The sequence below is a fragment of the Poromitra crassiceps genome (assembly GCF_964638095.1).
Source record: "Poromitra crassiceps genome assembly, chromosome: 11".
Lineage (NCBI taxonomy): Eukaryota > Metazoa > Chordata > Actinopteri > Beryciformes > Melamphaidae > Poromitra > Poromitra crassiceps.
Genome location: NC_139643.1, coordinates 23,048,657 through 23,076,156, shown reverse-complemented (window position 1 = coordinate 23,076,156; position 27,500 = coordinate 23,048,657). Strand labels below are relative to the sequence as shown.

At 48.0% G+C, this 27,500-nt stretch overlaps 1 protein-coding gene across 1 annotated transcript in view; it reads left to right on the top strand.

Moving 5' to 3' along the window:
- Window positions 1-27,500, top strand: part of LOC310784904 (uncharacterized protein) — a gene marked incomplete at both ends in the record, with an annotated part of 287,352 nt that overhangs the window by 215,728 nt on the left and 44,124 nt on the right. The window contains one exon of the mRNA XM_083645934.1: window positions 7,827-7,984. Within this exon, the coding sequence (XP_083502060.1) occupies window positions 7,827-7,984 (158 nt within the window). The remainder of the gene's footprint in view (window positions 1-7,826; window positions 7,985-27,500) is intronic.

The window sequence follows — 27,500 nt, the reverse complement described above, 5'->3', positions numbered from 1 at the left end:
GACCGCCGAGCGAGCTGTTAGCTGTTAGCTCCGGCAGTTGGGGAGGGATGCCTCAGGGACTATGCTCGCCTTTAAGAGTCTTTGCAGAGGTTTTGCCAGCATGAATTAATGAAGGATGAGCTGGGAGTTTTTTCTTTACAGTGTGTGTATATATATATATATACAGTGTATATATATATATATATATATATATATATATATATATATATATATATATATATATACGTATATATTTATTTATTTATTTATTTATTTTTGCTTCAATTTCATTTTTTTTTCTTCCCCTGGAGTGAGTTGTTGGAAGCAAACATGCATGCACAAGCACAGACAGAAATACACACACAAATACACACACACATATGCACTGCATGCAGTGTGACAGCTGATCTCAGAACAGCGTTGGTCTGGGGCTGGGTGGGGTGGGGGGGGGGGGCGGGCCTTGTGGGCTTTTGTTTGGTGATATTGACAGCATGTCTGTGGCTGGCTCCGTGCCAGGGTTGAGCTAGCTCTCCCTGGCTGCCATGGCCTCTCCTATAAATCACAGCCAATTAGCACAGCCAGTCACAGGCCTGCCCAGGCCCCGGCCCAGCCTGCCCAGGCCCAGTCACAGGCCTGCCCAGGCCCCGGCCCGGCCTGCCCAGGCCCAGTCACAGGCCTGCCCAGGCCCAGTCACAGGCCTGCCCATGCCCAGTCACAGGCCTGCCCAGGCCCAGTCACAGGCCTGCCCATGCCCAGTCACAGGCCTGCCCAGGCCCAGTCACAGGCCTGCCCAGGCCCAGTCACAGGCCTGCCCAGGCCCCGGCCTGGCCTGCCCAGGCCCAGTCACAGGCCTGCCCAGGCCCAGTCACAGGCCTGCCCAGGCCCAGTCACAGGCCTGCCCAGGCCCCGGCCTGGCCTGCCCAGGCCCAGTCACAGGCCTGCCCAGGCCCCGGCCCGGCCTGCCCAGGCCCAGTCACAGGCCTGCCCAGGCCCCGGCCCGGCCTGCCCAGGCCCAGTCACAGGCCTGCCCAGGCCCCGGCCCGGCCTGCCCAGTCACAGACCTGCCCAGGCCCAGTCACAGACCTGCCCAGGCCCAGTCACAGGCCTGCCCAGGCCCCGGCCCGGCCTGCACAGTGCTACAGCTCTGCTGTCATACCAATTACTACTGTGACTGCCCTCCTCTCTCTTCTTCATGTAACTCTCATAGCATGTTTCCCCTTTTCTTAAAGGAACACTCCACCAATTTTCAACCAGCTTTGTATCATTACAGAATCAGTAGTATATCAGAAAATTATAAACAGTTTTGCAGTCATTCATTTAGTTTGACAGTTATTGAGAGTTGATTTGAGTGAAGTTGTGGACCAGGGATGTCATTTGTGCATGAATGACATCACTGGTCCACAACTTCACTCAAATGAAAGCTCAATATCTGTCAAACTAAATGAATGTCTGCAAAACTGTTTATAATTTTCAGATATGTGTCAGATTATGTGCAAAATAAATCATCATTGAAAATCGACGGAGTGTCCCTTTAAGGATGCAAAAAGTCAAGCTTCCCACTTCCTTCATCGCGAGTTTTGAAAAATGAGACAGTGCATACTCTACACTACTTGATAATAAATGCATATTTTGCAGAAACAAAAGCAAAACAGTGCATGTGAGCCAAATGTGTAGTTACATACAGAAGGGACTGCCTTATGTAAAGATATGATCAACCTGGAAAAGCCAACTTTCCAGGTTCATCCACACATGGAACATTCCTGGAATGGGGGCGTAATCAAAATGTGTTTTTCTCTACATTTTATTTGTGATGGTTTGATCCAACAATGGTTCTTAAACATGGCAGTATGCACGCTATTATAAAGAGGTTTGCACACACACACACGAGGAATCCCTGTGTGCAGTGCAGGTATAGCTGCATGCACACATTGACTCACACAGCATATTCTTAGCTCTTATCATTACTCGTGCTGACAGAACAGACCAGCTGCAGACCCAAACACATGTGTGTGTTGTCCTTGTGTGGGTGTGTGTGTGTGAATATACAGCACGGTGCTGTATACCCTCAGCCTATATAGCGTGTGATAGATTTATCACCCGCACTTAATACACTCATAAACATTCTCTGGCATGTCACAGAGGCTGTGAACCCCAGCATGGCTGCCTCACTAAATTGGGCCTGTGTAAAGAAGCATTCCGCCCGTCGAAAACTTGACGCGGCAAATTGAAATCCCCCAGCATGCCTCTGTAGCTGGGGAGGGGAGGGGAGGAGGGGGGGGGGGGGGGTTCTCATTTACCACCTGGAGGTTTTAGAAGTGTCATACTCCCAGTTTCTCTCCTCCTCTCTCCTCTTCTCCATTTCTCCAGCTCCTTCCTTCCTTCTCTCTCTCTGGTTTCTCTCTCTCCCTCCCCTCTCTTGCTGAAATACCCTCTGTCAAGTGCTGCATTCACTCTGTGTCAGGCGGACATGTGAGGCCTGTATTTATGATATATTTGAGAAGCCTGATGGCTGACAGGCTGAGGTTAAACAGCACAGTCACACACAGCAACAAGCCCAGTTATTAACCTCCAGCGGGGCGAGCAGAGGACACAGGAAGTCTAGGGGGAGACCCCCAAAAAAGGGGGGGGGGGGGGCAGCCGCGGAGAGCATTTTTGGCCATTCTGTGTGTGTGTGTGTGTGTGTGTGTGTGTGTGCGTGCGTGTTCAAACAACAGCCAATTGTATGCACACTATTTTTCTCTCCCACGCATGCCCACGTATCTCCCATGCACACACACGTGCACACGTACACACACACTAGTGCTGCACGATTTGGGGGAAAGGTGCGATTAGTGATTAGGGTGGACAATATTGTGATTTGCGATTGTGATTGCGATATAATAAACAAATGGTATCTAGGGATGTGCCGGCATGAGTTTTTGCCGGTATGATAACCTTGGACAAAAATACCACGGTTTCACATATCACAGACTAAAATACATGAAATATGTTACAATTTAAAATATATTAAAACTAAAAAAATAAAACAATTTGAAATTAAATTATCTTTACAAAAAAATAAAACGACAGATGGCCTTAAACGCCACACTCACGTGACGCTTCTTGAGAGAGAGGCGAGGTAACGTGCATCTGCAGACTTTATCGAGGGACCATGAAGGAATCATGTGACAGGCTAGCTAGCTTAAGCCTGGAGGTGCTGCTGCAGGCAGCTGCAACAGTGTTTTCTCTGCTATCAACCTTGTAATCTCGCTATATTCTTCATCACAGCGGGTCATTACCGACTGTGCACTTAAACGTGCACTAGTTCTGCATAAGCACCTGCAGCTCTCTCCTTACTTTACTGACTTTCTCACTAATCACACGGCTGTTTACATGTGTTTCTGAACGGCGAGCTAGTTATTAGCATAGCTAGCTGTTAGCGATCATGGATGTTCTCTTTCTCCCTCTTGGTAAGATGTTAGATGTTTGTGAACCTTGCTGCGCATAACATTACTTATTTGCGGGAGTGCATAGGAGAAGTCTCCCGCTAGTGTTGATGCCCAGTGTGATGGCAGAGAAACGTGTGTTTGCTGCGTCGCGTGTAACGTTAGTTTAGAGGAGGCTCACACACACACACACACACACTCAAAAGGACGTGAAAAAAAAAAAAAAAATCGCACACTTTTGCGGTTATGACATTGCAATTGTGATTAGATTAATCGTGCAGGACTAACACACACACACACACACACACACACACACACACACACACACACACACACACACACACACAATGCACCTTCGATACAGAAAGACATGATTTATTTACATAGGATTGTGTTTGGATCCAGGGCCTCTTGTGATTTTTGTGTGCAGACTATTTCAATTGTTCCTTGTGCATTTTGCTGCTGCTACGCAGCTACAGCTTAGCTTCTAGCAAGCCTCACCTCCAGAGTGCAAACCTCCTGACCTACACTATATATACTTTATGACATTATAACCTCCTGACCTACAGTATATATGTACTTTTACCTATCCATATACCGTATATAAAATTGAGTATGTGGGCGATGTTTGTTTGTTTGATTTCAAGTTGTGTGTTCGGCCACAGCTATGCTGTTTTAGGTGCGATCGGGCTGAAACCTTCAGGGTGTGTAAACCTTCAGGGTGACCTGACGGAGCTGGATTCTCTAATTAGGCTGATTAGCTAATGATGTGATGTCATCATCAGTGATGATGTCAAAAATGATGTCATAAGGGCGCACACACACAAGGAGGCATTGTGGCAAGACTGATCAGTGATGTCATAGGGGGACACACACTGATGATGTCATCATCACTGATATCATAATGGGGCACACACACACACACACACACACACAGACAAGGAGGCATTGTGACATCACTGATGCAATAACATAGTGAGCAACACACACACACGCACACACACACGTGCCAATAGGGCAGGCGAGGCCGAGCTACGGGCGAGGCCGAGCTACGGGCGAGGCCACACAGCGGCCTTATATACAAATCCACCCTTGAAGGCACAGAGCCCCGCCCACACACAGGCAGTCAGCATTCCTCAGAGACCTTCGTCCTTCCCATTCCTCATCCCGGGGGACTCTTCCGGCATATCTCTAGTTTTCTTTTCCCTTGGATAACCTCCCTCTCTCCCTCTCCGTCTCTGTCTCTCGCCCGGCACTGTAAGTAATGGGCTGCTTCTGACCCTCCATGCCTCATTGTGTAAGATTTCAGCTTCTGACCTTAAAAAATGAAAGCAAATCGATAGGGCGGGACATGAATTCCAAAGCCCAGGATGCAAGCCAAGTCTGGAGGAGGAGGAGGAGGAGGAGGAGCAGGGCTGAGTATTACTGAGGGGAGAGAGAGAGAGAGAGAGAGAGAGAGAGAGAGAGAGAGAGAGAGAGAGAGAGAGAGAGAGAGAGGCTTTCAATTAACCTTCAGTGCAGGCCCCCACTATGTGCACTACCTCTAGTTTGTGCAGGATAATTTGCATGTAAATGGTGTGTCACACAGACAGTACTTTAAGTATAGTGTGTATAGTGTGTGTATAGTTAAGTATAGTGTGTATAGTGTGTGTATAGTGTGTGTATAGTGTGTATCATGTGGAGTACGGTGGACGAGGGGGGGACAAATAGAGAGGAGGGGAAGGTGATTGTAACAACCTGGTGGTGGAGGCTTGAAAGTGCATCTGTGTGTGCGTGCCAGAGACTGTCAATGGCAGAAAATAGCTCTCACAGAGGGAGAGGGAGCAGCACTCAAGAGCTTAAGATTCCTCCGTGCTACCACAGCGTGGAGGACCGGAAACATGGACGACCAGAGGAGGGTGGTTCTGCTCTGTTCACACCACTCTGTGCAGGCAGGGTGCCCCAGTGTGCCTCTGCCATGCACAAGCTGCCAGAGGAGAGTGGTGGTGGTGTGTGTCTGTCTGTCTGTCTGTCTGTCTGTCTGTCTGTCTGTCTGTCTGTCTGTCTGTCTGTCTATAGTCTGTCTGTCTGTCTACAGTCTGTCTGTCTGTCTGTCTGTCTGTCTGTCTGTCTGTCTGTCTATAGTCTGTCTGTCTGTCTGTCTGTCTGTCTATAGTCTGTCTGTCTGTTTGTCTGTCTGTCTGTCTGTCTGTCTGTCTGTCTATAGTCTGTCTGTCTGTCTGTCTGTCTGTCTGTCTGTCTGTCTGACTGTCTGTCTATAGTCTGTCTGTCTGTCTGTCTGTCTGTCTGTCTGTCTGTCTGTCTGTCTATAGTCTGTCTGTCTGTCTGTCTGTCTGACTGTCTGTCTATAGTCTGTCTGTCTGTCTGTCTGTCTGTCTATAGTCTGTCTGTCTGTCTGTCTGTCTGTCTGTCTGTCTGTCTGTCTATAGTCTGTCTGTCTGTCTGTCTGTCTGTCTATAGTCTGTCTGTCTGTCTGTCTGTCTGTCTATAGTCTGTCTGTCTGTCTGTCTGTCTACAGTCTGTCTGTGTGTCTGTCTCTCTGTCTGTCTATCTGTCTCTCTGTCTGTCTGTGTATCTCTCTGTCTGTCTGTCTGTCTCTCTGTCTCTCTGTCTGTCTGTATGTCTGTCTCTCTGTCTGTCTGTCTACAGTATGAGTAGGACTTCTATGTGAAATAGTCGTTTTCAAAATTGTGCAGTCTGCGACGTGTGTTTATGTATGTGTGTGTTAGTGTGTGCACGTGCGTGCATTTGTGTGTTGTGAAGTTTCAGTGTGTACTGTATGCCTGCATTGACTTCTGTGTGCAAATAGGTGTTTCTAAATGATTTGCGTGTGTATTTGTATGTGTATGCATTGTGTTTATATGCACGTGTTTGCAGGAGTGTGTGTGTGTGTGTGTGAGTGCATGGTGTGTGTCCGGCACTCAAACACACAGCGAGTGGCGGCCCATCAGTTCCAGTTAGCTCAGCGTGGTAATTGGCCGTCCATTGATGGACGTGGCTCCCTCGTCACGCTCCAGGGACCCCGCCTCTTTGTGTATGAGGGGTGGGAGGCGACACGCTGGCACGCCACACACACACACACACACACACTCCAAAATAGCGCATCAAATCAGCCATGCTTCACCAGCCGCTGCTAACGCGAGGGGCGGTATATGGAGGAGGCTAATGGTGTGTGTGCGCGTGTGTGTTTTCAGTGGGTGTGAGTGTCTTTGTGCGTGTGCGCGTGTGTTTTGAGTGGGTATGCGTGTGTGTGTGTGTGTGTCTGTGTTTACCTCATGGTAGGAGGTCTTGGAGAGGCTCTCTCTGGGGAGGCGAAGGGGTTAACGTGGTTAACTGGAGCTGGTGGTGCCATTTAGTCATGTCCCTCTCTCTCTCTCTCTCTCTCTCTCGCTCTCTCTCTCTCTCTCTCTCTCCCTCACAATTTTTTCCTCTCCACTCTTCCATCCATCACTCACTTATAGCAGTGTGCATCGTCCTCTCTCTCTCTCCCCCCCTCCTCCCTCCCTCTCTCCCTCCATGCCCACAGGGCCTGGTTCTCTCTCTCTGTCACTATGCGCAGCGTCCGTGCAATAGAGATATAAATGGGCCTGTGAGTGGGGGGCCCTGACTCCTAGACCATAAATCCACACTAACAACACAACAGCAGGAGGAGGGGGGGAGGCAGAGGGGGAGGGAGGGAGGAGAAAGGGGGGAGAATGAGACATTTAATATGCTTTGAATACACTTTGGAAATGAGGGAAGGATATTGAGAGAAAACAAGGATGCTCATATAGAGATGTTTCAGGAACGGGCTATAGAGAGGACGGCTGCATCAACATCACACCCTCAGAGGTGTAAATTGGTTTTGAGTATAATGAAATTGCTTTTGGGGGGTATGAATAGAAAGCAGGAAGTTGGCATCGTTTAAATCTGTTACAGGCACCGGGGAAGCCCTACAAATAATCTTAATTCCCATGGAGAATCTCTCGCATTGACACGATGATTTCCTATTATATCCCACTGAAGTTTAATGAAAAAAGTTTGTTTTCTGTAAATTAATATCTGCTGACGGGTAGAATAGGTTTTCATTACATTGTGACCCCATCTCTTCTCTCTGTCTTGCAGCAGCCCTGTGCAATCTACATGTACTCAAAAAAAGTTGCAATCGTATTAGTTTGATTGGCAGTGTGTCGGCCATCTCTCTCAAAAGCACCGATGAGTTTTTTTCCTGCTCCTTTCCTCAAATCGTCCTCCTCTGTCTTTAAAATCAAGTTGTTACATCCAACTTATTCCTTGCTCAAAGATAGTGAATCCTCTTCCGAGCGATCCGCCTTAGATATAAGATATTCACAATGTTTTTTCGCCACAAATAAATACTTTTTCCAAATCCGAGATATTCACAATAGTTGATCTTTTCTCTCCTCCTCTCCCATCTTTTCCCAGCAGCCCTATGCTCCACCCCCTCATCCCATGGCTCCTCCCAGCCCCAGCACCAACAGCTGCAGCCAGGGAGGGGCGGAGCAGCTGAGTAAAACCAACCTGTATATCCGAGGCCTGCCCCCCGGGACCACCGACCAGGACCTCATCAAGCTCTGCCAACCGTGAGTACAGGGGGAACCGTACACACACACACACACACACACCAACACATACACACACACACACACACACACACACACACACACACACACACACACACACACCATATACACACCCACACACACCATATACACACCAACACATTCTTGCACCGAGCAATGTGTTTGGTGAGTGATTGTTTTTTCACACCTATATTTTTCATTATGCACAGTATGTCCAGATTGCATCCAGATTATGTAGAGTGTAGATCACAAGGCCTTACTTTCCCCTATATCTCTTTTTCAACATCTATATTGTGAGTCAAATAAGATGTTTCTGCATCCATTTTGGTCGTGGCATGATCAGCTGATAAAAAGCGTTATTAAAATGACAGCCTGAGCTACAGCAAACCTGCTGTGCTTTGATAAACAGCAGAAACATTTGACACGCAACGCTTCTCTGCCAGCTGTCTGTCGCGGAGCGGCAGCCACCAGAGTGACATCAGTAGAGAGACGCACGCACAAGACATGCAGAAATAACATGGATGGTTGTGTGGATATGCTTTGTCTTGTCACGTGTGAAAGTCTCGTCAACCAGGGACGTTAAGATGTCATTATTATTCACATTGTCCCCTTGGGATTTTGATTTTATTTGATTCCAACGGCTAAATGCATCCGTCTGGTGCACTTTGACGTGAACATACTACATACTGTACCATAGGTCTCATTGAAGCAAGCTCTTTGAACAGCCGACTGTAGAGAGACATATATTGTCTCTCTTATCTGTTGCTGACTCTCTCTCTCCTCACTTCTTCATCTCCTCTCCTCATCTCTGTCCTCGTCTCCCAGTTGAATATATAAAACTTTATAGTATTCTCTAATATGCAGTGTGTGTGTGTGTGTGTGTGTGTGTGTGTGTGTGTGTGTGTGTGTGTGTGTGTGTGTGTGTGTGTGTGTGAGTGAGTGAGTGAGTGAGTGAGTGAGTGAGTGAGTGAGTGAGTGAGTGAGTGAGTGTGTGTGTGTGTGTGTGTGTGTGTGTGTGTGTGTGTGTGTGTGTGTGTTACTCCTCATCTGTCTTGTTACTGTGAAGGAAATTATTTTTTGGAATAATCTGAACCTAAAACCTTTGGAACAATGGGATCCTGTGGCTTGTTTAGTGCAGTAGGGGCATGTGGGGAAAATGGCTGCCAACTGAAGCGACCTTAGTCAATACTGCATCAATTTCAACGATTTCTGTTCACATGACTTAGTTATACATGAATATATGAAAATAGGATCCAGGTTGGAAAATACCGAAAATTCTCCTTTAAATCTAATCCAGCACCAATGAATTAAATGTAATGAAATGTTTTCCTTCTATATATTTCACTAAACGCATAATGTTAATAGTAAGCTACTTGTATTTGTTTGTTAGAAACTTGAAATCAATTTGTAGAAACTAAGCTGATATTTTCCATGGTACATCATAGCTGTCTGTAGTAACAAAAGATCATGATGCCATGGAAAGGCTAATCCATTCTCAATGTTATTACATAGAGTAACAAAATCAGAATTCTGTTTTATACATATTTAATGGAAACAATTTCTGAATTTCTTGAAAAAATTATATCGATGTTTCATGTGGAGGGAAATTGTTTTACGCAGCCTAAAAGCTGAACGAGAGGAAGCTGACAAGACTGTGCTGTGCTGCTGGCACACTGGAAACATTCTGTTACAATGACTCAACATACATGGACTGTGGCACTTTGTGCTCTGCTCCATGTCAGGCCTTTTGAAAAGCAATGTCTGTGTTTGGAAACGATCAAGACGTTGGCTGTAACGTAGCTCCTAACCATGAAGCTGGCAGCCAAGTCAAGTGTCAATCCACGCTGCTCCATCTGGCCGCGTGTGGTGGTGAGCTGGCCAGCCAACAGCTGGCTCATTCTGCTGTGTGTCTTTCTCTGTGTGAGTAATCAATCACTCACTGAACCAAACCTCCTATATCATCTTTCTTCTTCTAAAAAAAGAAGAAGATCCATAGAGCCTGCAGATCCTTATATACAGTAAAGTACAAATGTGTATGCAGGAAACCCAATCAACATACAGATGCATTCGTGTGTATGTGGCAGAAACACACAGGACACTTTCTACAATACATATTTATTCGACAGAAATGCAGACAACCTTAGACTCCAGAATCATCATTGTGGCAGTTAGGTGGGGTTATATACATATGATATCTTATGCGGTAGTAAAGCTCTGCACAGTCAGCGAGGAAATGTGAACCGAGGGATAGAATCTAGGTATAGAACCTAGGTATAGAACTGAGGTATAGAACCTAGGTATAGAATCTAGGTATAGAACCTAGGTATATAATCTAGGTATAGAACCTAGGTATAGAACTGAGGTATAGAACCTAGGTATAGAATCTAGGTATAGAACCTAGGTATATAATCTAGGTATAGAACCTAGGTATAGAACTGATGTATAGAACCTAGGTATAGAATCTAGATATAGAACCTAGGTATATAATCTAGATATAGAGCACAACAATAATAATTACAGGCATGGAAAAAATGAAAGGCATCCAGATCCATGTACCATACCTTGCACACCCCATAAAACTGCTACCAACTGAGTGTATTTAGAGACACACACACAAAGGTACTCATAAAGCTTCTTGATAGAGAACACACACACACGTACACACACACACACACACACACACACACATACACATACACACACACGCACGCACACACACACACACACACACACACGCACGCACACACACACACACACACACATACACACATACCTGCACACAGCTCAATAAGGCCTAATAAAGCCTAGATTGGACCACCTCCCCCAGGAATCACAGACCAAGACCTCATCAAGCTGTAACAGTAACACAGAGACACACTGACTTTCTCTCTCTCTCACACACACACACACACACACACACACACACACACACACACACATACACACACACACACACACACACACACACACACACAAGCAGCTTTGTTCAGCTCCATTAGGCCCTTTCGCTTCTAAACCGGTGAAAAGGGGGTCAAGATCATTACTGGACACGAGGCGGGCAGCTTGTGAGATGCAGGCCCTGAGCGAGTCTGTCTGCTTGCATAACCTTTCCTTGGCCATATTTCCAGAAATGTCCCGGTCAAACGCCGCCAATTACTCACTGATCCTTTGGAGACGGGAACACGCTGTCCAGTGCATTTTGGTAATGCTCCCGGTAGCCATGTCATAAGTCGAGCATTTATTCCTGATACTGACCCATCAAAATTCCATTAGCTCAGAGAGGCGGCCCCCCGATAAGATTTGGAAAAGCACTCAGCGTCTTAGACGTTGCATAGCTCTCACATAGCTCTCACATCCCCCCCCCCCCCTTCCCCTGTTATACAGAGCTGGACAGTTTCAATTTCATTTCCAATTGCATACAGAATGATCTTGATTTTCTTTTTTGAGCGGGATTATTTGGAAGGGCAAATCATGTCAGAGCTTATGTAAAAGAGCCAGCCGGGACGGGAGTGTGCGTTCAGGAGTTTACATTTGCATCACAATTTATTTATTTATTTCACTGTGTCACGGAAAAGCTGCTGACTTTGTCTGTTATTTCTAGGATCTGCCTTGCTGTCCTCTAGTGGCTGTCCCCTTGCTCAACTGCCTGCAGTGCTTCCACATTCCCTCTCTATTTCTTATGCTCTCTCTCGATCTCTCTCTCTCTCTATCTCTCTCTCTCCCTCTTCTCATGTCTCTCTCCCACCCTCCTTCCCCCAGTATGTATCGCCTGCCTAAGAGCCCCCAAGGTTGCCCGAGGTGTGCTGTGCCAGTGAAAATCCAATGCCACTGAAACTTTAATTAGCCAGGCTGTGTTTCAGTGGCAGACGGGCGGCAGCGTTCTCCAAAAGGTCATGTGACCGTGCTGCAGTCTGCGGCGCCCTGGGTCTCCCTCGGGTGTCCCGCCCCACAGCACCCAGTGCCTCCTCCCCTCTGGCCCCTCCTCCCCTGGCCCCCAGCCAGGTCAGCTCTCCCCGGGGAGACTCCGTCTTCAATGTAAACCCTCTCCAAATGTGCCACTGTAGTGTTAGAGTACTGTAGTGTTAGAGCACTATTGTGTTAGGGCACTATTGTGTTAGGGCACTATTGTGTTAGGGCACTGTAGTGTTAGGGCACTATTGTGTTAGAGCACTATTGTGTTAGAGCACTATTGTGTTAGGGCACTGTAGTGTTAGAGTATTGTAGTGTTAGAGCACTATTGTGTTAGAGCACTATTGTGTTAGGGCACTATTGTGTTAGGGCACTGTAGTGTTAGGGCACTATTGTGTTAGGGCACTGTAGTGTTAGGGCACTGTAGTGTTAGAGCACTATTGTGTTAGAGCACTATTGTGTTAGGGCACTATTGTGTTAGGGCACTGTAGTGTTAGGGCACTATTGTGTTAGGGCACTGTAGTGTTAGGGCACTATTGTGTTAGAGCACTATTGTGTTAGGGCACTGTAGTGTTAGGGCACTATTGTGTTAGATCACTATTGTGTTAGATCACTATTGTGTTAGATCACTATTGTGTTAGAGCACTATTGTGTTAGAGCACTATTGTGTTATGGCACTATTGTGTTAGGGCACTGTAGTGTTAGGGCACTATTGTGTTAGATCACTATTGTGTTAGAGCACTATTGTGTTAGGGCACTATTGTGTTAGGGCACTATTGTGTTAGGGCACTGTAGTGTTAGGGCACTATTGTGTTAGAGCACTATTGTGTTAGAGCACTATTGTGTTAGGGCACTATTGTGTTAGAGCACTATTGTGTTAGGGCACTGTAGTGTTAGGGCACTGTAGTGTTAGGGCACTATTGTGTTAGAGCACTATTGTGTTAGAGCACTATTGTGTTAGAGCACTATTGTGTTAGGGCACTGTAGTGTTAGGGCACTGTAGTGTTAGGGCACTATTGTGTTAGAGCACTATTGTGTTAGGGCACTATTGTGTTAGGGCACTGTAGTGTTAGGGCACTGTAGTGTTAGGGCACTATTGTGTTAGAGCACTATTGTGTTAGGGCACTATTGTGTTAGGGCACTATTGTGTTAGGGCACTGTAGTGTTAGGGCACTATTGTGTTAGAGCACTATTGTGTTAGAGCACTATTGTGTTAGGGCACTGTAGTGTTAGGGCACTATTGTGTTAGGGCACTATTGTGTTAGGGCACTGTAGTGTTAGGGCACTATAGTGTTAGGGCACTATTGTGTTAGGGCACTGTAGTGTTAGGGCACTATTGTGTTAGGGCACTGTAGTGTTAGGGCACTATTGTGTTAGGGCACTGTAGTGTTAGGGCACTATTGTGTTAGGGCACTGTAGTGTTAGGGCACTATTGTGTTAGGGCACTATTGTGTTAGGGCACTATTGTGTTAGGGCACTGTAGTGTTAGGGCACTATTGTGTTAGGGCACTATTGTGTTAGGGCACTATTGTGTTAGGGCACTGTAGTGTTAGGGCACTGTAGTGTTAGGGCACTGTAGTGTTAGGGCACTGTAGTGTTAGGGCACTGTAGTGTTATGGCACTATAATAACCTGTCGGATTTCAATCACAGTAGCTGCCTAACCTATTTTCCCTCATCAGTAGTAGTAGTGCGTGCGTGTGAGTGCACATGCATTGCACGCGCGTGAGTGTGTGCGCGTGTGTGTGCACGTGCGTGCGTGCGTGTGCGTGTGTGTGTGTGTGTGCGTGTGTGTGTGTGTGTGCGTGCATGTTTGTGCGTGCATGCGTGTGTGTGTGTGCGTGTGCGTGCGTGTGTGTGTGCGCGTGTGCGCGCGCAGTCTCCTTCCCTCCAAGAGGTCCTTGTGAGTGCTGGTAGTGAGAGCATTGGGAGCTGCTTCCTGGGCCAGGGGTTTGTAGGGTCACACGCTCTCACAGCCCCGGCTCACCCCCTATCTCAAAGGCAAACACGCTGCCGCCACACTGACGCATTCTTGACACCCGGCCATACAGTATCGTAGCTGCTGATTGGAGGCTGTTGCACGCCGCCCGAAAGATGTCAGGGAACGCCAAATAATAAATACCTTCTACTGTGGTCGTAACCCCTCGCTGGTGAACTCTACGGCTCTATTGCCAAGATCCTGCAAGGCTTTCAGCAAGTCTCTCCAAGGCCTCCCCACACAATTTACACTTCCTGCATACACACGCACGCATGTACACACACACACACACACGCACGCACGCACGCACGCACACACACACACAGGCACGCATGTACGCACGCAGAGACACAAACACACACGCATGCATGTACACACACACACACACACACACACACACACACACACACACACACACGCATGTACGCAGATACACAAACACACACACGCACACATGTACGCAGATACACAAACACGCAGTTAAAAACAATTGAATATGCAATTACTTGAGTTAGCAAGACCAAGCAAGGTTTTTTATTTCCTGTCCAACCAAACTCCATCAAACTCCGTCTCTATGATCACTGAGGGCGAAAAGTAAAGAGCGTACAACAACAAAGTTCTCACAGTGGTTGGAGTTACACGCCCAGAGCTGTTGGATGAGCAATTAAATGGATTTGGGTGGGTGCTTAATCTCTGTTTTATTCAGCTGGCTGGATGCTGGGTTCTCCGCAGCCGTCAGTCTTGATATATGGGCCTGGAGGAGAGGCCAGACGAGTGGAGAGGGGGGGTTGTTGGCTCAACACCCAGATAGTGAGAGGCCTGCCTGCCTGCTTGCCTGGCTGGCTGGCTGGCTGGCTGGCTGGCTGGCTGGCTGGCTGACTGGCTAGATGGATGTGGATAGATGGATGGATGATAGAACAGAACAGCCGTTACCGTGAGAAAAATGCCTTGGCCCGGCCAGCCAGGTTGAGGCACTGGGCCAACCCCCAACCCCAACACCAACCCTACCCCATCCAACCCAAAGAGCCATGCAGCGCCGGTCCCATCCAACCCAGCCGTCTGAGCCAAACCCAGCCCCAAAAAGCCCTCCTGGGCAGAACCCAGTTTATGATCCATCTCAGCAGCCAGCGAGCGGTCAGGCAGCACCCGCATTTCTTCCCGTGTGGAATCCAGCCTCCAGGAGAGGGAGAGAGAGAGGAAGGCAGGTTGTTGGAGCAAAGACAGAAAAGGCAGAAAGAAAGAAAGCAGGCAGGAAGAAAGAAACAGCTTTCTCGTTTTTCTTCTCCCCCCCCCCACCCACCCTCTTTTATGAGGGGCGACTCCGGGCCCACACCTGCAATAACAGGAGCAAAGCAGCTCACGTTTTCTCTGCCAGCAGCCCCAATCCATAACTCAAAGTGCTGAGATGGAAAGGACCCGAGAGGTCCCTAAACCCCCCTAAAGCCCCCCCGCCTTCCCCCTCCTCTCTCTACAAACCCACTGCCTCCTTCTCTCTCATCTCCATCTCCTTCTGCTTCTCCTCACCCGCTTCCAGCCGTGGCCGGGGGGCCACAGCTGCACCCACGGTCCCACTGGCGTTCCCCTGCGTGCCACCCCCCTGATCAAACACACACAGAGAGAGAGAGAGAGAGAGAGAGAGAGAGCCAAATCAAGAGCTAATCACCACCAATTGTCCAAATAACCTTTCCCATGTGTGTCGGGGGATAGGGAGGGGGGGCATGAGGAAGGCTGAGGGGGGCTGGAGGGAGGGAGGGGGGGAGGGAGGGGTGGTGTAGTGACCCTGGGACCACCTGTTCCGCAGCACAGAGGCCCAGCCACTCAGCATTATCCCTAATGACTCTCCGAGGCCCAGTGTTGACACAAGCTGCCCGGACATCAGAGCAGGCCTATCCCACGGCTCTGTTTCAACAAACTGCCAGAGGGGGCGGGGCGTGAGCGAAGACACTCCAGCCCCGCCTCCACGCCCCAGACTCCTCCCCCCCACACACCCCCTCGAACCGCCCACCGCCGCCTCTGCCCTTTTATGGCGCTTGTCATTTCTTATTTGCTCTTTCTCTCTCTTTGATCTTTATCTCTCTGTTGGGCTCTGTCTATCTGTCTATCTATCTATCTATCTATATATCTATCTATCTGTCTGTATCTCTATCTTTCTGTCTGTCTGTCTGTCTATCTATCTATCTATCTATCTATCTATCTATCTGTCTGTCTCTCTATCTTTCTGTCTGTCTGTCTATCTATCTATCTATCTATCTATTTATCTATCTATCTATCTGTCTCTCTATATTTATGTCTGTCTGTCTGTCTGTCTATCTATCTATCTATCTATCTATCTATCTATCTATTAGGGCTGTGGCGATTCACTTATCTCCCGATTCGATACTATCACGATTCTTGGGTGCCGATTCGATTTATATTGCGATTCTTAAGTATTGCGATTCTACGATTATTGCGATTCGATATTACGATTTATTGCGATTTTTGTTTATTTTTTTCTTTTCTTTTTTCAGTTTGTTTGCTTTTTTACACTAGATTAGAACATGGGAAAAGTTGAATCATACACTAGAGACTGTATATTATATATCATGAGTAGGGCTGGGCGATATAGTTAAAAACAGGGGCGGACTGGGATCATAATTCAGGCCGGGCATTAGATACCAAGCAGGCCAGGCCGATATGGGCCAACGCGTGTGAAATTTGGGCCGTTTGAAGCCAGATTTGGCCCGTTTGAAGTCCAATTTTACAATGAGATGCACCCACTTTAACCCTGAAGTGTAATTATTACTTCAGACTAACTAATAAAGTAATAAAACCACTAGTAAACCAGTAGGCGGCGCCTGGCCTGCTGTTCAGTGAGTGGCCTGACTGCAAGCACCAAAAAAAAAAAAATTATTATTATTATTTTTTATTTATTTGCGATTATCGATTCTGGAATAAAAGATCGATCCAAAAAATCGTGACATTAAAAATCGCGATACTTAGGTGAATCGATTTTTTCCCCCACCCCTACTATCTATCTATCTATCTATCTATCTATCTATCTATCTGTCTGTCTGTCTGTCTGTCTGTCTGTCTGTCTGTCTGTCTGTCTGTCTGTCTCTCTCTCCAGTCCTCCAGCTGGGTTGAGCTGTGCGTCAGTCGGGACATAAAGAGATAGTGGTTCTTAACCTCTGAAAAGCAGCGAGACGACCACAGGAATGCCCAAACTAAACTCCTCCCACAGCTCCAAGCTCCATGCTGAGCACCAAACTAAACTCCTCCCACAGCTCCAAGCTCCATGCTGAGCACCAAACTAAACTCCTCCCACAGCTCCAAGCTCCATGCTGAGCACCAAACTAAACTCCTCCCACAGCTCCAAGCTCCATGCTGAGCACCAAACTAAACTCCTCCCACAGCTCCAAGCTCCATGCTGAGCACCAAACTAAACTCCTCCCACAGCTCCAAGCTCCATGCTGACCACCAAACTAAACTCCTCCCACAGCTCCAAGCTCCATGCTGACCACCAAACTAAACTCCTCCCACAGCTCCAAGCTCCATGCTGAGCACCAAACTAAACTCCTCCCACAGCTCCAAGCTCCATGCTGAGCACCAAACTAAACTCCTCCCACAGCTCCAAGCTCCATGCTGAGCACCAAACTAAACTCCTCCCACAGCTCCAAGCTCCATGCTGAGCACCAAACTAAACTCCTCCCACAGCTCCAAGCTCCATGCTGAGCACCAAACTAAACTCCTCCCACAGCTCCAAGCTCCATGCTGAGCACCAAACTAAACTCCTCCCACAGCTCCAAGCTCCATGCTGAGCACCAAACTAAACTCCTCCCACAGCTCCAAGCTCCATGCTGAGCACCAAACTAAACTCCTCCCACAGCTCCAAGCTCCATGCTGAGCACCAAACTAAACTCCTCCCACAGCTCCAAGCTCCATGCTGAGCACCAAACTAAACTCCTCCCACAGCTCCAAGCTCCATGCTGAGCACCAAACTAAACTCCTCCCACAGCTCCAAGCTCCATGCTGAGCACCAAACTAAACTCCTCCCACAGCTCCAAGCTCCATGCTGAGCACCAAACTAAACTCCTCCCACCGCTCCAAGCTCCATGCTGAGCACCAAACTAAACTCCTCCCACAGCTCCAAGCTCCATGCTGAGCACCAAACTAAACTCCTCCCACAGCTCCAAGCTCCATGCTGAGCACCAAACTAAACTCCTCCCACAGCTCCAAGCTCCATGCTGAGCACCAAACTAAACTCCTCCCACAGCTCCAAGCTCCATGCTGAGCACCAAACTAAACTCCTCCCACAGCTCCAAGCTCCATGCTGAGCACCAAACTAAACTCCTCCCACAGCTCCAAGCTCCATGCTGAGCACCAAACTAAACTCCTCCCACAGCTCCAAGCTCCATGCTGAGCACAAGCATCTGCTATTCCTGGAAGCAGAAGCATCCATACCCACTCTCTGTCTGACTGCTTCCCTCTCTCTCTCTCTCTCTCTGTCTCTGTCTCTCTGTCTCTCTCTCTCTCTCTCTCTGTCTCTGTCTCTCTGTCTCTCTCTCTCTCTCTCTCTCTCTCTCTCTCTCTCTTCCATCTTTTTTCTCTTCTGTCTCTCTTTTGGTGTCTCAGTCACATCTCATCGCTGCATGTTCATCTCCCCTCTGTGACATGGTCATTTCACTGGCCAGGCCAGTCTAATTAAAGTGCAACACCTCTTTTTCTCCCCAAACATCGATGTAAGAGCCAGGCTGAGCAGAGAAGCTGATTTAGCCTTAGGCACGTTGTTTAATTTGTTATCCCCCTATTAAGGCTGTGCTATTACTGTACTGTAGGGGTGGGGGGGGGGATCGATACACCATAGTATCGCGATATTTTACCTGATGATATTGTATCGATATTTGGACGCCAAGTATCAATATTTTATGATATAATGTGCAAATAAACTGTTTGCTATCACCGTACTAGAATGATAGAATCAATTGCTTTTTCAATTGATTCTGTCTACTTGACAATGTTGCTGCAATAAAATGGTTGAAGTCAGATGAACAGAATTGATCTTATATAAACCAGATGTTGGCAAAGTTTTCCTTTGGGGACATCATTTGCAGTTGAAAAAGTAAGAAATCACAATATATCGAAATACCGCAATATTCAATATATCGCAATACTAGCATATCGAAATATCGCAATACTATTGTATCGTGACTCAAGTATCGTTTTAGTATCGTATCGTGGGCATCTGGTGATTCCCACCCCTACTGTACTGTACTATATATATGTACAGGGTGTGCAGACACTTTGCCTATTCAGAGGACATCTGTGTGAGTCACTTCCACTTTTCAGACTGAAGGTAGGCTTCATGTTACTGTATGGAGAAGATACCCAATGAAGTGTTACATTGTGCCTTTATGACGCAGCACAGCCTCTTACAGTAGACACCATCTTGAAGATAATTTTACGTGTTAAAGTGCTTATTTACACTACGCTCGTACAAAACACACGTGCAGTCCTTCACGTCACTCAAGCTGTCTGAGCGTTTTACACCACACTACGTTTTAAAACCATAGCAACCAATCCCATGGCTGCTGTAGCATGCTGCTCTGTGCTACTGTGTGTGTGTGTGTGTGTGTGTGTGTGTGTGTGTGTGTGTGTGTGTGTGTGTGTGCTGTAGCATTGTGTTTGACTGGAGCTGTGTTATAGGCGAGGACAGTTTTAAGCCCCAGCAGCAGCATCAGAGTCCCTGGTGTCTAAAGACTGATTGACGCGAGGGCCAAAACCCCCAACGCTCTCTGGACTCCCATCTGCTTTAACACTGTCTCTCTCTTCTTCCCTCCCTCCCTCCCTCCCTCCCTCCTTCCCTCCCTCCTCCCTCCTTCCTCCCTCCCTCCCTCCCTCCCTCCTCCTCCCTCCCTCCCTCCCTCCTCCCTCCCTCCCTCCCTCCCTCCCTCCCTCCCTCCTCCTCCCTCCCTCCCTCCCCCCCTCCCCCCTCCCTCCCTCCTCCCTCCCTCCCTCCCTCCCTCCCTCCTCCCTCCCTCTCTCCCTCCCTCCTCCCTCCCTCCTCCCTCCCTCCTCTCTCCCTCCCTCCCTCCCTCCCTCCTCTCTCCTCCCTCCTCCCTCCTCCCCCCTCCCCTCCCTCTCTCCTCCCCTCCCTCCCTCCTCCCTCCTCCCTCCTTCATCTGTGTGTAGAGAGCAGCAGCAGCACAGATGAGATGTGTTCATTTGTGCGTGTCAGACAGCAGTGCATGGCATGTGAGCGTGACAGGTTGGACACAGCCAAACAAACAGGGGCTACTCTGCAAGGCTAGGTCTGGGATAGACAACTGTGTGTGTGTGTGTGTGTGTGTGTGTGTGTGTGTGTGTGTGTGTGTGTGTGTGTGTGGGAGTGTGAGAGAGAGAGATACAGTACTAGTTAGCTACACAGGACAACAAGTGATTCCTGCCACCACACCAAATTGTTGCTCTTGTCTTTTCTCTTGTCACTTACAGCACAGGCACGCACACACACACACACACACACACACACACACACATTGCGCCAGACACAGATGCTGCGATGACAGGGACATCTCCAGTGGGCTGCTCTGTGGTCAGATGATGCAGCGAGGGGCGTGTCAGGGTCAAGATAATAGGCCACACCCACAATCAATCAAGCCTGATTGATCCACATCTTGTGGAGGACACTACACCCACTCAGATGTCAGGTGACCACTCATGTGTCACGTGACCACGGGCTATTCTGGTAGTTCTATGAATATGAATATGATTCAGAAGTGTCATCCTGCGTGGCGTCATGGGCAGAGCAAGGCACTTCACGGCCCAGGGTTTGATTCCCACTGAGCATGATGCAAAAGATGAAAGCGCTCATGTTTACCCCCGCAATCACATGGACCAATTAAAAGAGCTGCAAAATAAACAGACCAAAAAAACAACCTCTCAATCATAAAATTACTTCACCGTCAACCACAACAATGGATGCAATTGTTTTCCAAGCATCATCTCTGAAATGTTTATTCCCCTCGTGGGAAGTGGGAAGCTTTGAATGGCTGTAATCAACGCATTGTGCGCCAGACGAAACCATTGTTTGTGAAATGAAATCACATCTGTAGGGAAACCAGCGGAAGCAGCACGCAAATCCAATTGGCTGTAGTGTTGACGGCTCAGGAGGAGCGCCAAACGTTCCAACTTCTCTCAGCTGACCAGACTAGAAGGTGAAGAAGACTTTTAAGAGGGAATACAGGATGACCTTTGTGCTCTGACATCCTTCACACTTTCCCAGAGATTTGAAAGTAACCATTTTTCCAGTTGAGCACAAAGCCAACACACCTACTAACTAAACACCAGAGGATCCCAGCACCTTAAAAGAACAGGAGGAGATTCAGCCAGGGAAACAGATACAGTGAAGCGTGCAAGAAGCCAAAAAAGGCATTATCCCATTTGTTGAAGGCTTGTGATTTATTGCTGCTCGGCCTCGCCAACACCTTGTTTTGAAATTGTAATACTTTTCCAATTAAGACACAGCTCTCCTCTGGTAATATCACTACTACATCAACGTTGACTGGAAATACATCAAACAAGCATCTTGTAATTTGGTTAACCAACCGCCGCCAGGCCACTCACAGCCTTGATCAAAGGAAAGAGTTGTTTTACCTGAGTCAGACTCAGAGGAGGAGAGTTGTTTTACCTGAGTTAGACTCAGAGGAGGAGAGTTGTTTTACCTGAGTTAGACTCAGAGGAGGAGAGTTGTTTTACCTGAGTTAGACTCAGAGGAGGAGAGTTGTTTTACCTGAGTTAGACTCAGAGGAGGAGAGTTGTTTTACCTGAGTTAGACTCAGAGGAGGAGAGTTGTTTTACCTGAGTTAGAGTCAGAGGAGGAGAGTTGTTTTACCTGAGTTAGACTCAGAGGAGGAGAGTTGTTTTACCTGAGTTAGAGTCAGAGGAGAGTTGTTTTACCTGAGTTAGACTCAGAGGAGGAGAGTTGTTTTACCTGAGTTAGACTCAGAGGAGGAGAGTTGTTTTACCTGAGTTAGACTCAGAGGAGGAGAGTTGTTTTACCTGAGTCAGAGTCAGAGGAGAGTTGTTTTACCTGAGTCAGACTCAGAGGAGGAGAGTTGTTTTACCTGAGTTAGACTCAGAGGAGGAGAGTTGTTTTACCTGAGTCAGAGTCAGAGGAGAGTTGTTTTACCTGAGTCAGAGTCAGAGGAGGAGAGTTGTTTTACCTGAGTCAGAGTCAGAGGAGGAGAGTTGTTTTACCTCAGTCAGAGTCAGAGGAGGAGAGTTGTTTTACCTGAGTTAGAGTCAGAGGAGGAGAGTTGTTTTACCTGAGTTAGACTCAGAGGAGGAGAGTTGTTTTACCTGAGTTAGACTCAGAGGAGGAGAGTTGTTTTACCTGAGTCAGACTCAGAGGAGAGTTGTTTTACCTGAGTCAGAGTCAGAGGAGGAGAGTTGTTTTACCTGAGTTAGACTCAGAGGAGGAGAGTTGTTTAACCTGAGTGGAGAGTGGAGGTCAGTGAGTCATGGTGCTGAGATGTGTTATAGTGTCAGTTCCATGCTGGGCTATAGATAAAGGCGATTAGCCCCAAACTGCCAGCTCAGAGCCTCAGAGGTCGTGAGGGGGAAGTCACTGATATCGACTCAGTGCTGCTGGAGTGAACAGCTACTCTGCTCCCTGCCCACACACTTTCTCTCTCCTCTCACTCTCTCTCCATTTCTCTTTATCTCTGTCCCCCTCTCTCTCTCTCTCTCTCTCTCTGTCTCTATTTCTCTCCTTTATCTCTGTCTCTCTCTCTCTCTCTATCAGTTTTTTACTTTCACCGGCCATCTTATTTGACCCGTCCCTCACAATGTCCCTCCATGCTGGAAGGCTTGACATCTCATCGCTCTGCACAGTTCCTCTTCTTCCACTCTGCTGTTCCAGCCCCTAAATCTCCAGCTGCGTTTCCACAGTGACTCTGTGTTTAAAGTGCCACCTTCTCTCTCTCTCTCTCTCTCTCTCCCTTTTTACACAACACAATGGCTGCACCGATCGATCGGCCGCTCGGATCATAAATCCTCCACTAAATAGGTCGTCGGTGATCGGTTCATGACCTTTTTAAGTGCCCACTTCAAAACAAATGGGACAGTTAAACATCAATTGAGAGTTACAGTAAATGTATGTCTGCCATTAAAAAAGTACCAGTTGTTAGCAGAAAGTCTGGCTACAATCAGCGATCAGACTGCTGCTCACAGTCAAGCCTGAACCTACTGTACAATACGGACCAGCTCGAGCCCGAGCTTCCAGACCACAAGAGGATGGAAGACCTGGACCTGGACGTTTGGTCCTCCTGCCGCGCAACGCGGAAGACCGCAGAAGGGACACAGGCGCGCGGCACGCATGAGTTGGCGTGAGTTTGGTCACAGCCAAAAAAAAAGAAAAGTGCGCCCATGGCGCAACGTCTCCAGAGTCGCCACCCTAGAAATGAGTGAGCGAACCGTGTGATATTTCTAGTTATTAATTATTATTAGTATTATTATTATTATTATTAATAATAATTTATTTATTCATGAAGGTTTTTCGTATTTTGCTCCCATTTTCTCCCCAATTGTACTTGGCCAATTCCCCCTGCTGTCCCGGTCATTGCTCCTCCCCCTCTGCTGGTCTGGGGGAAGTTGTAGATTAGCACGTGCTTCCTCCGATACATGTGCAGTCGCTTCTTTTCGCCTGGCAGGACGTAGCGCATGCTAGGATCACGCTATCCCCCCCAGTTCCCCTCACCCCCGAACAGGCCCACTGACCAACCAGAGGAAGCACTAGTGCAGCAGCAACCAGGACACATACCCTTAATGCAGCTTCCCACCCACAGACACGGCCAATTGTGCCTGTATGGACGGGGGGTTAAAACCTGCGACCCTCATTTTGGTAGGCAGGGAAGCTACTGTGCCAGACGCCCATATAGAGTATATTTTGTATGTCGCCGTCGAGTCATAGGTGACATTATGCCATTTACAGAGTCATACATATTTGCAGTCAATATTCTATACAATGTTAATGACAATGTATTGAATCTCTCTCTCTCATGTGTCTTAAGATTGTCTTTCTTCTTCTATGTAGCTGTTTGTTGCCTCCTGCTGACACATTCCTCTGTTGTCTCTTTGATGCTGAAGTAGAAAGCAGCCGCGTGTCTCCTGTGTCCTCTGCGTCTGACACCGCTGACACCTGTCTCTGGCTTTAGCATCAAAGACGGAGCAATATGAAAGACACCCGATGAAGGGTTAGGGCAAGTGGAGTGCTACTGGGATAGCTATACTTTTGTGCGCATGTATTTTTTTACTATATAAGTAAGATCAAACATTCCAAATATATTGTGAGTAAATAAAGATTGAAGGGAAATGCCATCCAAGAATTCACAGATTTTATTTGTCTACAGCAGCTTGTCTCGATCAGTAGTTCACGTCAAGGACCCCAAAACTGAGACAAATGAAAGATTTTGTCCCAGGGTCCCTCATCTGATAAGATTTGAGCTTTTGTGATGATGACCCTCCCACTCTCATGGCTCTGTCTTGCAGGGAGGGGCCTGGTGTTGGGGTCGTTAGGCTGATTGGGTGCACCTAGGGTGACTGTACAGTACAGTGGAGTACAGGCTAGTTAAGTGTTGGTAGTAAGGATTTTGAATTCTAACAGGCTCACAGCACATCCTGTTGTGTTTCTGACTTGGATTGTGGTTCTTTTGATTCATCAAAACAATCAAAATCCTTACTACTGTACAGTCAAACCTAGTGACATCATCTAGCGGCGCCCTAGTTGGCGAAAAGCTGAAAAGTCTTTCTAGCAAATCGAGGTACATTTCAGACTTGAAAGCTGTGTCCTGTCTTGTCTGAGGTGACATGCACATGAAGTCACATGATCAAATGTGTCATATCCTCTTTAACTTCACACGTGGAGTGGTGGACAAGTTAAAGAGGCACTATGCAGTCTGCAGTGAATTGTTTCATGTCAATTCAGTCAATAAATACACATAATTCCCTCTTTAACGTGAGGTATCGTAGATGACATTTCTTGCAATGTATCGATTATCGCAGAATCGCTGTATCGTGATACCATCGTTATCGTGGGCCAAGTATCGTGATAGTATCGTATCGTGAGTTTCCCACCCCTAGTCCCAAAGAGAACATGCTTTAATCTGTGATGTCCTCAGCATGTACACCCTGCAGCTGCTCCACTCACTACAATTGTCTTCTTTCTCTTTTTTTTTTGCTTGACGCCCACATCAGCATGTTTGTATAAACATGTCTAAAATGAAGCAGGTTTTACAGGAGAATGGGAACAGTAAAATCTTGCATACTGTTTCAGTTAGTTTCCATCTTTGTGAATTGATACTGGCTCTTGTTGTAGCCTACGATGGTGGGGAATTATTATTCACTGACTGAACTGATTCCAACAAATACTATTTGATCATACTATACTATTTCTACGCTGGTTTAGGGTTTCTTTTGGAAACCAGTGAGTATTTACAAATGCAATCTCTGCTGCACTGGGTGCATGGTACAGTAGATGTGGATGGTAAATGTCTGCTGCAGCTACTGTTAGTTTAAACAGTCAGCTGCTCCTGCATGAGCAGAGCACTTTAGTGCTGCAGCTCCTCCTCTGTCTCATAAGACTGCAGCTACAGTATCTATCAAGTCAATGTTCTGATACTTATTTTGAGTCAAAAGCTACAAGAGGTGATCAATGATACACACCTGCCCCCTCCCCCGCACATCCCCCCCCCCCCGCTCCCCAGCACAGCCCCGCCCCTCCCCCGCACAGCCCCTCCCCCCCCCCCCCCCGCACAGCCCCCCCCCCCCCCCCCCCCCCCGCTCCCCAGCACAGCCCCTCCGCCTCCCCCGCACAGCCCCTCCCCAGCACAGCCCTCCCCCTCCCTCCGCACAGCCCCTCCCCTCCCTCCGCACAGCCCCGCCCCCTCCCCAGCACAGGTGCCCTGAAGGTGCTGAATAGGTCTGTTTGCATCCTAGGAAGGAGAGCAATGGAGAAAGTGTGTGCAGTAAAGTTTCTGTTCTGTTGTCTCCTCTCCTCCACTCTCCTATCCCTCCCCTTTCCTTCCTCTCCTCTCGTCTCCTCCCCTCTCCTCCCCTCCTCTTCCTTCTCCTCCCCTCCCCTCCCCTCTCCTCCCCTCCCCTCCCCTCTCCTCCCCTCTCCTCTCCTCTCCTCTCCTCCCCTCCTCTTCCCTCCCCTCCCCTCCCCTCTCCTCTCCTCCCCTCCTCTTCCTTCTCCTCCCCTCCCCTCTCCTCCCCTCCCCTCCCCTCTCCTCCCCTCCCCTCTCCTCCCCTCTCCTCTACTCTCCTCCCCTCCTCTTCCTTCTCCTCCCCTCCCCTCTCCTCCCCTCCCCTCCCCTCCCCTCTCCTCTCCTCCCCTCCCCTCCCCTCCCCTCTCCTCCCCTCTCCTCTCCCCTCCTCTCCTCTCCTCCTCTTCCCTCTCCTCTCCTCCACTCTGCTCCCCCCTCCCCTCACCTACCCATCCCTTCTCCACTCTGCTCCCCTCCCCTCTCCTCCCCTCCTCTTCCCTCTCCTCTCCTCCACTCTGCTCCCCCCTCCCCTCTCCTACCCCTCCCTTCTCCTCCACTCTCCTCCCCTCCCCTCCCTTCCCCTCCCCTCCCCTCCCCTCCTCTTCCCTCTCCTCTCCTCCGCTATGTTTTATACTGTTATAATTGAAACAGATGAAACCACACACACTCTGGCTCAGATGCAAAGATATGACATTATAACTCCTACGACTTGACAAAGGCCACCAGGCTGAAACGTTGTCTTGTCTATTAAATCTTTGCATCTGAGCCAGAGTGTGCGGGTTTCATCTTTCTCAATGGATTTGTGCCCGTGACCAGCAGCACCACCAGCACCTCACCGATAGTTTACGCTGTGTGTTTTCTTCACTTTGATATATTGTTATAATAACGCTCTCCCTATCAATACGATACACACCACCCTAATACCAACATCGTATCAGTGCCCAGCGGAAGTATTTCAACTGCTTTCTTTCAACACAGACATGTGTTGTGTTCCTTGTTGTCGGTGTGGCCATGGGGCCCTCAGGGACATCAGACCAGGGGCCCGAGCATCTCAGGTGGCTGGATCACTGTCAGAGCATGGCAGGCTGGAGCTGACAGACAGCAGCACAATGTATCTGAAGAGAAACATGCAGTGAGAGAGGACCACCAACCTGGACCTTACTGGAGCATGGTGCTGGCTTACCTCGTCTGGAAGTCTATGGGTTATTTGTATGGGGGTTTTGGTTAGATGCCTGAAATCAGGTCTGTGGTTAATACGAGTCTATGAAGGTGAGACCTTTGTGTTCAACAAGATCAGCTTCACAAATGAACACCACTTTTCTGATTTTTCAAGCGTAAATGCAAAATAAACCATTGATTTCGAAACCAGGCACCCAGGCGATGCTAACTTCTGGGTTTTACAACTCATTCATGCAGCACTCTATATATTGAGTTTAATTGTAAAAAAAAAAAAAAAAAGTATTTTCTACCTCAAATTCATCTGTCAATGTTTGAAAAACACAGATGGGATTGTGTGTTGAAAAAACATTGTGTTTTGTCAGCTAATGTGTTGAGATGACTCATAGCTTCAACAGTACGATGTGCATGACTTTATTACAAGCACTCGTGTTT